Source organism: Dermacentor andersoni, chromosome 2 (assembly GCF_023375885.2).
Source record: "Dermacentor andersoni chromosome 2, qqDerAnde1_hic_scaffold, whole genome shotgun sequence".
NCBI lineage: Eukaryota > Metazoa > Arthropoda > Arachnida > Ixodida > Ixodidae > Dermacentor > Dermacentor andersoni.
Genome location: NC_092815.1, coordinates 60,655,944 through 60,670,658, shown reverse-complemented (window position 1 = coordinate 60,670,658; position 14,715 = coordinate 60,655,944). Strand labels below are relative to the sequence as shown.

The 14,715-nt window shown below is 44.3% G+C and overlaps 1 protein-coding gene across 1 annotated transcript in view; it reads right to left on the bottom strand.

Moving 5' to 3' along the window:
* Positions 1-14,715, bottom strand: part of LOC126542218 (synaptogenesis protein syg-2-like) — a 138,332-nt gene that overhangs the window by 8,991 nt on the left and 114,626 nt on the right. The window contains exons 7-10 of the mRNA XM_050189178.3: positions 14,266-14,556; positions 12,928-13,236; positions 11,484-11,792; positions 528-653 (exon numbers count right to left, since the gene is read on the bottom strand). Coding sequence (XP_050045135.1) covers positions 528-653; positions 11,484-11,792; positions 12,928-13,236; positions 14,266-14,556 — 1,035 coding nt within the window. The remainder of the gene's footprint in view (positions 1-527; positions 654-11,483; positions 11,793-12,927; positions 13,237-14,265; positions 14,557-14,715) is intronic.

Sequence of the window (14,715 nt, the reverse complement as noted above, 5' to 3'; positions counted from 1 at the left end):
TGCATCTTAGCAGTCGTATTTCTTGTGGTGTGAATTCTAGAAGCATCGTTGGGATATGTTCAAGCTATATTTACTTTAACTAAGGCTCTCTGTGAGAAGTGCACAAAACGACGCATTCTATAGAGTTTAACTTCTTATGTCTTAATGCACAGCAACTATTACTGATGAATTTAATCTCTCAACACCAGTGCTACAAGTTACCCCAGAAATTTCCGGAGCATCTAGCACAATGATCCCCCCCCCCTTAGACTCGAACAAAGCTTTGTGCAGGTTTCCTGCATTTCTAAATCTAAATGATCCTAACATATTTCTAAATCAAATTTTCAAGAATGTCTGAACAGACGCAGCAAAGCGAAAGAAAGTACGTCATTCATTTTCCCCTCCTCTCCAAAAAGGTTTCGTTGAATAACTCCAAAGATAGCTGAAACACAGGTAACAGCACAGTTTCTATTCGCTTTCTTGGCTCAAACGTATTCTTTGAAAGCTTCGCGCTGTGAAAAAAACTACGAATTATAAGTTGTACCCACCATTTCTTGCAATAAATTTGTGTCGTAGCTTGATGAGCATGAGTGCAATGAAGACCACAAGAAAAGCGGCCACTGCGCTCAGGACCGCGGCAACAAGGGTTCCAGTGTTTATCTCCAATCCAGCCTCTGAAACAATGAGAACCACATGCACAATAACATCAGATTAAGTTACTTTTTGGCAGTGTTTTTATCTGAACGAAGCAGGTGCGCCAGAGAAATAATATGGGTACACATTCTACTTTTGGGGAATGCCGAAAACTCATTCACTTTACTCTCGTGCCCGCACTCGCGTTCTGGATCCTTTCTGCTCGAAGCGCTTCGCAACAAAACGTGATGAACCTATTTCTCGTGATGACGGAAAGTCATTTTTGCAGTTCCAAGACCCTGTCGTTTTTCGGCTACCTTCGTCCCTGGGCACCTGGTAGTTGACGGAAAAGTGCTGGGTATATTTTTTTTCACAATGTCGGTAAACGGAAGATTTTAATGGACTGTAGTTGGACGAACATTACAAACTTTGCAGAGCCGGCCGAAATCTGCGTTGCCGTAAAAATTTGCGGAAATGACCCAGCTGAGAGCGCGTATTCCTAGTCCAGTGAAAAGCTATCTCTGAGATGACAGTTTCGTTGACAAATGCAAGGCACACGTGCTCGTTGGCCTCAGACTAACACCGTTAGTCGACAAATGAGGTCGAAGCTCGCTCACTCATTATCCGCCAAATTATCGTGTCGCTCTGATGATCTTTACTGTCATCAACCCCAAATAATAAGCACGTGACTACCAGACCCGGCAACGTGCATAGGCAATCATGTCAAGGTTGTACCGATCACTTGCGTGCAGTGATCGGTAATTAATGACCCAATAAAGCAGAAAGGTTTAACGTCGAAGCTGGGGTAAGGAGTAATACACCTGGCTTCATATCCGTGAAAACTAAATATGGTCGCAAAACTCTCTGCACACTAGGTTAGTCAGAGAGCACTGATCTCTTCAAAACATCAACAAAAGACTGCCACATGTCCTAAAATTATTACAAGCTCACTATCTCTGTTCAGCAGGTGCGTCAGTAACGAAGGCCAGATGTACAGCGGCAGTTGGATATCAGGCCATACGAACTGTAGCATCGAGCGTGGCGTTGCCGTGTGCCTACAAAATAGGTTTTATTGCGAAAGCAACATGTGCCCCATTACGCGAAAATTCGTCAGCGTGAGTGGAACCAAAAGATGGCGCCAAAAAGGGTCAACGACGCAAAGAGGGAAAACACGTCAAAGAATGCTCGGATTGACGTATAACTTCTCAGGGAGGTTCCTGTGAACAAAGTAGACCAATGGCTTCGAAAATAAAATTTGGTTTCGCTTCGGTCTGGGTGGGAATTGAAGCCGGTCCTCTGGGTTGCGAGACGAGCACAATTCCCCGTCGCCATGCCTGCTCCACGGCTCCGACTGACTAAAGGTGTTCCTAGTGCATGCGTTCATGAGCGCGTTCATGACTTCGCGAGGTCTACCAACGGTGTACTGCTTTCGTATTCCCATTTGTAAGCAGTATTAAGTGTGCCTGCCGCATTTTCTTTGAAGTAAGTAGCACAAATTGCACAAGGTCGCGGGATCGAATCCCGGCCACGGCGGCCGCATTTCGATGGGGGCGAAATGCGAAAACACCCGTGTACTTAGATTTAGGTGCACGTTAAAGAACCCCAGGTGGTCGAAATTTCCGGAGCCCTCCACTACGGCGTGCCTCATAATCATAAAGTGGTTTTGGCACGTAAAACCCCATATTTTTTTTTTTAATTAGCACAAATTATCACAGTATTCTCTATGAAACCAATGGTACTAATTTTGGTCTCTTAATGCTGCAATCGATATAGCTGGCCTGATACAAGTGCACGAAAAGACTCAGAATGCACTATTGAACTAAACCTATATGGTTGTGCTTTACGACGATATTTACATTAACCTCCTTAGTAGTGAAGAGCATCACAGTTCCGGTACGAAATAGAATAAATTATATAGTGGGGTCTGTAACGCCCCGAAATCGCAGCTTTACGTAAATTAGGGACGCTGTAGGAGAATTCTCATGATTATTTTGGACCCCCTGTAGTTATGTTACACAACTTCTGACACTAAATATCAAACTCAATATGATTCTGCTGTTCAATTATCCTGCATACATGTGTATCTCTCCCCGAGTAATAATGGCCAACATTGCCTTGAACATATTTTCCTATGGTTTTAAAGTCAGCGTGAGCAGTTGATCTCTAACTGTAGCCCTCTGCGGTACCGTCATTGATATACTGCTAGCGTTTTTGCATTTGGCCCCCATCAAATTGCGGCCGCGAATAGCAACCGCGACTTTGTCCTCAGCAGAAGTACACGATAGCCACTTGTATGCGTGCCGCAAAGGGCGTGACAACAGCAAGATAGCCAGAACAAGAAGAACGCAGGTTTATTGGGAAGTGTTGCTTTTATAGCCGACCGAGTGATAACGGGCCGACCGTAGCACACATGTCAGGAACAGACGCACAGTCATGCACGCTCCCGATACATCCTTTCGTGTGAACAAACAAAACAGACTCTTGACATTAGTTAAACAATTTGATTAAATGCCTCGTCATAGCGAAGGCGTTGCGGGGGTCTAGTGTTGCGGGACGGTCTTCTCGGAGCTGGGGTCCTCGTGCGAAACAGGTATCTTTCATGCACTTCGTTGGTCACCTCTTTGCAGTAGGCGTCGAACTTTTGTATTAAGGTTTTGTAGTCATCCTTGCTCTCGTTCAGCTCGAACTTGAAATTGTTGAACACATCGAGCGCCTCGTCACCCGCGATGCTCAGCAGAAGTGCAGCTTTCGAAGCCTCACTTTTTGGCTGGTCCTTCACTTCCGGTGCTTGCAGGAAGAGCTCAAACTACTGCTTGAAACGCTTCCACGATGCCGAGACGTTCCCCGCCAGACGCAGGGGCTCCGGCGCCTGCAGCCGTTCCATGCTTCGTACTTCACCGCTGCCGAAGCTAGACCGTCGTAGCCACTTCTGACGCCATGTAGGCGTGCCGGGAAGGACGTGACAACAGCAAGATAGCCAGAGCAAGAAGAACGCAGGTTTATTGCGAAGTGTTGCTTCTATAGCAGACCGAGTGATAACGGGCCGACCGTAGCGCACATGTCAGGAACAGGCGCACAGTCATGCACGCGCCTGATACACCACTAAGCCATCGCGGCGGGTGTATCCACAGGTGTTGAGGCTGAGCAACGAATAGTCGTAATGAAGCAAAGCAAAGTGAAGGTAGAAAAAAACGCTTGAAATGGGAGATGTTGTGCGGAGGAGCGTCTCTCTAGCCTGTTCTCTTCAACGTGGCAAGAGGAAACTGATGAAACATGGAAAGGAAGAAGTCGATGGTAAAAACACATGACCAACTGCGCTACATGTGAACAGGTGCAATGATTCCCTCGCTTATAATCTGTAACGCGGTGTTTGTGCTTGCAGCATGGAATGTGCAATAGTCACTTGAAGCTGGCTAAAGAGCCCTCGAAGAATGTTTGTTATGCAGGAATGCCACATACATGTGCGTAAATGGCATTCGAAATGGCTCGGCTTCCTCTGCAGTGCTTCGAACGAGAACTAAAACATGTTTCAACGAACCACTGATGCATACGAGCGAATGCTTAAAGTAACGCGGATGTTTCAATATCTGTCTAGAAAATGTTCCTACTTGTGCTAAAGTAATTCTGCTGGAATTGTGCTGGAAAAGACGCCGGCAATGTTGTTTTGCGGCACGGTAAACTGCTATCTTATCAAATATTTTTACTATCATAATACGAAGCTCCTTTAAGCTATGTCAAGCACTTTCAGAAAGTATTATTTCAAAAAGGAAGTTTTAGAAGGAAGTTTACAGTGAAAATGGTTGGAGCATAGTCCTTGAAATTGACATAAATAAAAGCTATAAGTGTCTTTTGAGATAACATCGCACTGGTTATTCAATACTAGACGCTGTCAAATTCTGAGTTGCCGATTCCAAGTTTAGCCATCCTCAGGACACATTAGTCTTATGTTAGTTTAATATATGTTCGCGGAAGCACACACGTTTTGAACGTGGCTAGAAGGTTATTAGCGTGAAGCACGGAAAGCTACTTGAGTGTAAAACGTATTGGACGTCGAATAGACTGAATTACTGAAATCCAGACATAATTCTAACGTCCCCACTAGCCCTCCATTTGAAAGAACAAGAAATAGCATTTATTGGTCCCAACAATACCAGAGCCTCAGTTCTGGCTCGTTTGGTGGACGTAGGCTTCCAGACCAATGGAACTTTCTTTGTGCGCCACGCCAGAAATGGCCTACAATACGTGCACAAGAGCGTATATTTACTGCTTATAAAGTTCTACCGTAAGGGGGCAATCCAGCCTATGTGGTCCCGATGAGATCGGCGCAAGCAGGCGAAAGGACAATATTAAAGCAGCTTCAACTGTTCTTGTTCCTGCACTGGAAAACTTCGTGAAAATAGCCGGAAACAAAATCGAGATTAGGTATGTCAGCTCCATCCAAAGAGGTGTTAAAAAATTCTATTTAAACCTCCTTGTCTCCATCCTGCCTCTCATTCAAACCTGTGTCCATTACTCTATAGGCTTCCAAATACATCACTGTGCGCAGTGCTCAATTCCGTAGCGTTGATATCCCAGGCACACCCGCTTTAATGAATAAATGGCATCAGGAGTCGTAGCAGACGCCACCGTCCTTTGAGTTGTTCCACGTTACAAGGCATTCCTGGAGACTGTTAAGAATTTATATTTTTTTTCTTTAGTGAATAAGCAGCGGCAGGACCTGCTGACCAGCTCGTGCCCTGAGGACCAGCTTCGACTGGTGGACAGAGTGCAATGGGTTGCGAGAGACCACGGAATCCTAAACTGAATACGCCACCCACCTACGCACGATCATTCTCGTCTGCTCATTAATAAAGTTTATTCGTCCTCCTTAGTGAACATACTCCTGAGAATTGCACAATATGTGTACGCAAGGAGTCTCGGACACCGGAGTGAGCTACAACGGTAAACAAGTTGTTTCATCTTGGGTCCATCAATATCGCTACGTAGTCGGTGTTAGCTTGAAATTATTAATCTTCATCGCAGGAAAAGAGTAGAAAGGGAACGCAAGATTAATTAAGGACAGTGAATATTTCTGCTGCAACAATTATCACAGAATAAAGCGCAAGTTTTACTAACATGTATTGGCAAAAAGAGAATACACTTCAACAATAAAGCTTCACCGTAACCATGTACACATAATCAAATGAAGCAGTAAATGAGGATGTAATTATTTTCCCACTGATAATGACCAGAGATGTCTAAAAGGAGCCCTGAGCCTTGCAGTATGATTGCAAGGCCAAATGTCTTATCTAAAGCGAAACAATAAATTTATACCACCACTAGACCCACCATGTTATCAGCAACAGAATAACTAAAGAATGCATACAATCTACTTTGATTCTTCAAAAAAACTTTAATGTAAGCCACCAAGCCACGCGAACATGCTTTTTGTGGAGAACGTATCGTAGCGAACTCGTTGAACTGAAAAACGGCAGACAATACTGTGGACATCACTTCAAGCATTTCGACAAAACCGACTGGTATTTTATTTCTTCTACTTCGTCAGATATTGTCAGGGCAAAAAACGTTTTACATGTGTACCACATCATACCTGGAAATCTTCTGCGTTATTATTGAAATGACCTCCGCTGCTCCTTGCAGTATAACCTCCCTTTATTGTTTCCTGTCGAGCAATAACAAAAGTGCTACATATATCGTAAAAATGTAGGTAATAAATTCACAGTCGAAAATTTTGCATATATCGATCTCAGTTTGCGCATGTGGAAAAAGTCAAAAACGTTCGATCGTCTGTATGCCTTCTTTTCTAATTTGTTTCTTGTGCTACAGTTCAAAATGGCCAATTTACACCAACTCGCCCAATTTTCTATTTTGCTTAAGCAACTTCATGTTTCAGCTCTTGATCGATCCACTTACCTCTATGAATAACTAATTATATGCACGATGTAAAACATGTTACACAAAAATATATCTGTTAATTTCCTCAATTTAGCATGTCAGCTTCTGCTGAACATAATTTTGAGTGGTGTAGTGGCGCAGCCTAATGACAAGTCCACTCGAGTATTCTTACGCTACTCTGATGTGGTTTCCTTATTATGCGGCTTATATTCTAGACCCTTCACGCTTGAAAAATCAATAAGCAAATCCGCATGGCAGATTTTGCAATTCAGTGGGTCTTTGATCCAAGTTTTTCTAGTACTCCTTTTTCTCCAAGCTTCACAGCCGATAGTGTAACTCTCCCTGTGAACTTTTAGGTTTTCTTCGCCACATTATATCCCCAAGGATTCTTATTTCTCGTGTTATATTTTTATTCGAACAGCCTTTGTTGCACATCTTCACAAACATTCTGCACTGTAACCTTTGAACTGCGGATTGTTACGGATATTGGTACCATTCGCTACACTTAGTGTGTCTTACTTTTCTTGTAACTTCTTGGATCTTCAGCTGCTTGAATTGCTTATTTTTTTTACAAAAAACACATGGCACGCAATACTAAAGAAGCTTACCCTCCTGTACCACGTTTGCCTTTGAAAAGCAGTATTCTAAATTATCAGACAAGTGCTTCCCTTCAATTTTCTTTCTGTTTACTGCTAGTTTGCTCAGCCGCAGCAATCATCTTGACGTGGGTGAGCATGCTTTACAGAAAGGGAAGTGGTGCGTGCTCGTTAGTGCACCCTTGACTCGGTCATGGCGGACTCACCCAACTGCACAGCCAGTAGGTGATAGATATAGCATAAAGCCGCACTTGTCAGTGATACTTATAAGGCGATATACATTTAGGTCCAGAAATTGCTTAGGCAAACATCCATCTACATCTGGGCTCGAAATAACTCGTCCACCTATCCGAGCCAACTACAGGCCGTCCAGACGGCCCGCGACGTCGCGGAGAGTCACCACCTCCCTGTCCCGTCGTGGGCGGAGCCACCAACTTGATTGGGGTGCCTTCGGTTCCCCCCAATCAAGTTCCTCAGGACAATCTAATAAAGTTCTTGTCACTGTCACTTATGTTTAATCCTGTAGAAAAATTCGTAAATATAAGATTTACCAGTTTGTTAACAGGATTAAACGCACGTAGACGAGTTAATTGGTATATATATGCGTGCGCGTGTATATATATATATATATATATATATATATATATATATATATATATATATATATATATATGCGTGCGCGCGCGCGTGTGTGTGTCTGCGGTTTTGTTGGCATGTTGTCGGTGAGAATAACTCTGCAATACTTATCACACTTAAACAAACAACGCTTGCTATCGCTTATCATTTACGAGTATGTTGTCACGGCGGTGGTGCTTTTCTGCATCGCGGTTACTTCCGAACAATGTTTTCAGGTGTCGTGCAACAAATATTAGCGTATTTACTCGCAACGTTCACAGAACTGCTTCAGTTTTATTCGCTGTGTTTTATGTGCTACGTACGTCAGCCTTAGTACAGAGAGATGAAGATGACACATAGGCAATGAATGAAACCGTAACTAGGCTGGCTTCAGAAGCAGTAATTGAAGTGAGAGGCAAGGCACCAAGACCACCAGTAGGTAAGCTCTCCCAAGTAACAAAGAACCTAACAAGAAAACGACAAAACAAGAAAATGTCCAACTCAACAGATCAAATAGAATTCGCAGAAGTGTCGAAACTAATCAACAAGGAGAAAATAAGGGGTATTCGAAATTATAGCGTGAGAAAGGCTGAGGAAGCAGTAAAAAATAGACGCAGCCTGAAAAGAATGGGAAGGAAACTAGGCATCGGTCAAACCAAGATGTATGTACTGAAAGATAGGCAGGATAATCTCATCAGCAATCTTGAATATATTGCAAACGTGGCAGAAGAATTCTACACTGACCTGTACAGTACCCAAAGCAGCCACGATACCTTCATTCAAAGTAGTAACCAACAGGTTACAGAGGCTCCTTCTATAACTAGTGATGAAGTTAGAAGTGCCTTGCAAGACATGAAACGGGGAAAAGCGGCAGGGGAAGATGGGCTACCACTCAATTTAATCAAAGATGGTGGAGAGATATAGGTTGAAAAACTAGCGAACTTTTTTATATACGAACTGTCTATCGACTTCAAGGCTCCAGGAGAAACGGAAGAATGCAAAAATTGTACTAATCCACGAAAAGGGAGACGTTAAAGAATTGAAACATTATAGACTCATTAGCTTAATTCCATTGTTATATAAAATATTCACCAAGATGATATCCAATGGAATAAGGGCAACACTGGACTTTAGTCATACAAGGGAACAGGCAGGTTTCAGGGAGGGATACTCTACAATGAATCACGTCCATGTCATCAATCAGGTAATCGAGAAATCCGCAGAGTACAATCAGCCTCTCTATATGGCTTTCATAGGTTACGAAAAGGCATTTGATTCAGTCGATATACCAGCACTTATAGAGGCATTACGCAAGTAAGGAGTACAGGACGCTTACGTAAATATCTTGGAAAGTATCTACGGAGATTCCACAGCTACTTTAATTCTCCACAAGAAATTAGGAAGATACCTAAAAAGAAAGGGGTCAGACAAGGAGACACAATCTCCCCAATGCTATTCACTGCGTGCTTGGAAGAAGTATTCAGGCTACTAAACTGGGAAGGCTTAGGAGTTAGGGTCATCGGCGAATATCTCGGCAACCTTCGGTTTGCAGATGACATTGTTCTGTTCAGCAACACTCAGATGGGTTACAACAAATGATCGAGGTCCTTAACAAAGGAGTATAAGAGTGTGGTTGAAGATTATTATGCAGAAGACAAAGATAATGATCAGTAGCCGGGCAAGAGCTCAAGAGTTCAGGATCGCCAGTCAGCCTCGAGAGTCTTTTAAGGAGTACGTTTACCTAGGTCAAATACTCATAGGGGACCCTGATCATCAGAAGGAAACTTACACAAGAATAAAAATGGCTTGGAGCGCATTCGGCAGACATCGTCAGATCCTAACTGGAAGCTTACCATTATCATTAAAAAGTGGTTTTGGCACGTAAAACGCTACAATTTAATTTTTAATTTAAATTTATCATTAAAAAGAAAGGTGTACAATCAATGCATTCTACCGCTGCTGACATATGGGGCAGAAACTTGGAGACTGATAAAGAAGCTCGAAAACAAGTTAAGAACCACGCAAAGAGCGATGAAACGAAGAATGTTAGGCATAACGTTAAGAGACAGGAAGAGAGCGGTGTGGATCAGAGAGCAAACAGGGATAGCCGATATTCTAATCGATATTAAGATAAAGAAATGGAGTTCGGCAGGTCATGTAATGCGTAGATTATATAACCTGTGGAGCATTAGGGTTACAGAATGTGTGCCAAGAGAAGAGAAACGCAGTCGAGGATGGCAGAAGACTAGGTGGGGTGATGAAATTAGGAAGTTTGCAGGCGCTAGCCGGAATCAGTTGGCGCAGGACAGGAGTACTTGGAGATCGCAGGGAGAGGCCTTCGTCCTGCAGTGGACATAAAAGATGATGATGATGATGATGATGATGATGATGATGATGATGATGATGATGATGATGATGATGATGATGATGATGATGATGATGATGATGATGATGATGGTGGTGGTGGTGGTGGTGGTGGTGGTGGTGGTGGTGGTGGTGGTGGTGATGGTGGTGGTGGTGGTGGTGGTGGTGCTGCTGCTGATGATGATTATGATGATGATGGTGATGATGATGATGATGATGATGATGATGATGATGTCTGACCATATGATGATGTCTGGCCCCGGCTGCTAAGGCAAACCTCGTTGCCATTTTTTTCTCATTGGGACGGAAGAAAAGAACAAAGAGACTGTTTTCTTTCTTTATGAACATTAATGCGGCACATCCACATGTAAATCAAGAGGCATCCCAAGTTTTCCCCAAACCTATCGATGCCTCGAATTATCTGTAGCACGCCGCTCATTGCATGTTCATTGCGATCACATCGCTTCAGCATCTCTGAGCAAAGTAAAGAGGAGAGTGCTGGCGGAGGCCGCTGGGTCTTTATTTAAGAACATGCACAGCATGTGAAACGCCAGCTTGAGCTCCGTCTGCTAGCTTCGTGATGAATTGTTCAAATGAGCCGTCACCCGCTAAGGCTGACTTCAACGTGGCTTAGATGAATATGCTTATGTTCAGCTGGAACCATGAGAAAAGAATTGCTCGTCTATTTTCTCAGTTGCTAGCGAAGACTGAGGATGCAGAATGATCACGCGACCTTAGAAGGAGTGGCTATGTTACAAGTGTGCATGTTTACAAAGAGACACATTATGAGCTGTCACTGACGGATCTATTTCATTTAGTAATTCAATAATTTTTTCTTCCAGTTTATTATAAAGAAATAGGTAAAGCAAACGTTATAAGATGACTCGAAGTTAAAACATTGCAGCACTTCCTAGTGTAGACAAGCAAGATGAGAACGACTACAAATTATAACTTCTGTTATCACAACTATCTTTCATTTGTTTGGCTTGCTTTCATGGCAGACAAAGCCCACGAACACCGGTATATGAACGAATGGCTTTAGGAGTGTGAGCTCACGATAAAACAACTTCTTATTGTGGCAATTTCTGATGAGTAATTCGTCATTTCTAGGCTGCAAGTGCAAAGCATCAAAGCTTCGAAACTAGTAACCCTTATTTAGACCACAGACAATCCTCTCTCGCTGTATTGCTGCCGCTTCCTACTCAATATACCGTGTGTTTATCAACTAAATGTCGTCTTTACGCTCTCAAGCAACTCGACCGGACAAAAGGTAGGGATGGTGAGACACGAAGAAAGGCACATATGTTGAGCAGATGTAAGCAACCATGGTAGGAGAGAAACCGAATAGGCGATCAAGCACAGCATAGCCTGCCAACAGACTTTGCGTTGGCAGCCACTCACCCTGTCCGAGCAATTCCTGCTCAACTGGTAGCGTGTACGCGGTGAGATGCACGGGCTCGCTGCGACCGTTGGCGTTGACACCGTACACAGCCAGCCGGTACAGGGTGCCTGGCTGCAGCGAGTGGAGGCGGAAGCTGGGCTGTCCAGCGACCGTCAGGTTTGCCCTGATGGGTGCCTGAGGGGGCCCGTCCAGCAGTTCAAGCAGAAACTCCTGGTTCTCGGGCGCGCCACTTCGCCGTTGGCACGACACCAGCAGCGCGTCAGAAGTCGCCTCGCGCGTCACGCAGTTGGACGGCTGGACGGGACCGCCTGCAACGCGTGGAGGAGAGATAGCATAGATCTCCACGGGAAGTTGGAGTGAAACTGCGCAACTGTATGTAGCAGTTTACATGAATAATTGAGAGTTCGCCTAGGAAGTGAATGTTGAAGCTCTGTCTTTGACGTGCGTATTGCTGTTTAGTAGATCAAGCAGGATCAAACGTTCTTATGCTTTGAACTGCCCAATTAAGTTATGTGTAGTCATAGCGTCCGACTGAAATTTTTTTCAGGGCTTGTACAACAGATCTAACTGTCTGATATCCCTGGATTCTATTAGCTTTTAGTTTTTTTTTCTTTGTACCTTCTTCATGTCGCTATTCTGTTACTTCTGTTTAAGGTAGCCAAGGTCCCTATATCTGCAAGATTACCTGCCATCACTCAATTCTTTTTTGCCCTCCTTCTCTGTCTCTATTCGCGATGTATGTAGTATCTCCCGCCGTTTCCGCCATAGACACTGGTGAATATGGCTTGCGTAGAGATGGCTATAAATGTTAGGAGCAGTGAAATGAACAGCCGTCGGCGGTGCATGTCACTATCATTGCCACTGAGTTCTCGCTTATTTTTTTCCAGGAGCGCGGCTACCTAACCAGCTTCTCGTGTCACTATTCCCTACTTTTCTTGTTTGCGTCCTTCTCTGCATCAGTGTTGCCATGTAAAAGCAACACTAAGGCGTGTATGGCTCCTTTCATAGGAGAAGTAAATGTTTGAATTCTTTTTTTTTTTTTTTTTTGTATATACGCATGCGAAAAGAGCAGGCAGTCAAGGTTTTTACAGGCGCTCATAACTCATAATGTGCACGTAAATATCTATGCTTACAAGTCGTTAAGGCACTTTGTCTGCAACTCACATGAACCCTTGTGTGTGCAATTAAAATGTGAATGCGCAGAACTTTGTTGAACTAATTGAGCGATCAGTGCGAGTTGGACAAGTAACGTCTGCCTGTTTAAGTAACCTACCAGAAGAGACGAAATTTCCCCACCTAGAGCAAGCACGAAAAAATTATCTAGAGTAAAACCTACGTCGCCGTTCAGTGCAGTTGAAGCGTTAGCAAAGCCTTGCAGTAAATTCAGTGTACCAAGCTAGCCTCATAATCCCTTATGTTTGATGTCGCTCCGGTATGTCGTACCTATTGGTACCACTTGGAATATGCAAGGCCGTGTGCTGTCGCCGATGGTGTTACTGGCGCCGCAACTGAGCGTCCCGTAGTCGGCGTCGTGCCGTGGTGTGTAGCGTAGCACGGAGCGAAGGGGCTGACCGGCAGGCGAGTTGAACGAGGCGTCCGGCCCGAGGGGGTAGTCGCGGTTGGCCTGGCGGTAGCCCCACGAGAACGTCACCGGAACGGGATCGGCTTCCATGTCACAAGTGACGTGTACCGTGTCGTGCTTGCCGATTGAATAGATGCGTCGCTGCTGCGACGTGCGGCACACAGGAGCGTCTGCGGTAAGCAAACAACGTTGCATTGCAATAAATAGACCCGCAGCACTGGCCATGGTGCGAAATAGGTTGTCGTGCTAGCCAGTGCCCCCTTACGCGAAGCGAGACCAGCCACAGTGCAGTGAGGCACATAGAAGAGCGTGTCTGTGCCCCCCGCATCGATTGGGTATCATCGCGTCGCGTTAAACTGTTAAACTACTATGCACGCAGACCATTTCTACCATGGTTGTTTCGGAAAACGTTCACACTACCGCACAATCAATTTGCTTTAAGTAATAGGGCCTTCTTTTCACATATTTTTTATAGTAATCAGTTATGAGCACAGCCACAGCTTTTGCCAATTGAGCCCGCTTATTGTAATCGCATAGCCTTTCCGTCATGAAAAAAAAAACAGAAGTAACTGTGACAGTTTCGCTTAAACGCTCGCCCGAGCTAGATTCGCCAAGCAGCTCATGAACACATTGTGTCACTGTGCATGAGCTTTATAACTTTGCAGAACAGGCAGTTCGTTCGTCCCTTCGGGTCTTGTATGGTGCTCAGCGACAGTTAATTTACATCACGTCAACAGCACCTGTATAGAGAAGGAGACCAAAAGAATGCGCGCCGGAAAGCAAGGAGCATTGACATGGTGGCGTCCTTTATGCAGATAATACATTCATTCTTCGATGATTGATTGACGTGTAAGGTTTATTAGTGCAAGGGCCACGCCTGGCCAGAGAGAATCAAGACAAATTCATTATTTGTATTTTCGAATAAATTTATCTATACGTGTAAACGCTACGTCGTGTCGTGCCTCTACTCGCGTACTCTAATACTGCTGTAAATACGAATTCGAAAGCGCCTTAAAGCACCAACTTGAACACAATAGCTCAATGTGAATTTGACTCGAAATCAACTCTTCGCGTTCATGCTAACTAATCGCGCCCATCGCTCGTAAAACTAGTTCGCAAAAAGTGTTAAGTGATCCGTAATCTTTTTTATTTTGGTATATGTATGTGTGTGTTATATTCTGAAGCCTCTGAGCACTCACACTGTATCCGCAAGCCATGGCTGACACTGCTGGCTTCCCCCTCGGAGTTTGCCGCGTGGCAGGCGTAGGCGCCGCTATTCGTTCGGTTGACTGATCGCAGAGCGAGCGACTGATTGCTCACAATGATGTCTCGTCCAGCGTTTGTGTGCAAGTCCCTGTCGTTGAAAGTCCACGAAACCTCTCCGACTGGAGGGTTGGCGCGCACGTGGCATTCGAAGTACACGTCCATGCCTTCGTGCAGATGCGCGGCATTCAGCCCGATGCCCAAGCGCAGTTCAATGATTGGAGCGTCTGTGTGAATAAAAAATTAAAGACAAAAAGCCTCAACTCTCAATGACTCTTTCATTCACTTGACTTAAATAGTTATAATAATCGTCATCAGCTAACGACTTCTCGCTGTGTTTAGAGAACTCAATTTTTATCTTGAGAAGCCCTTCACGTTGTGAGTAT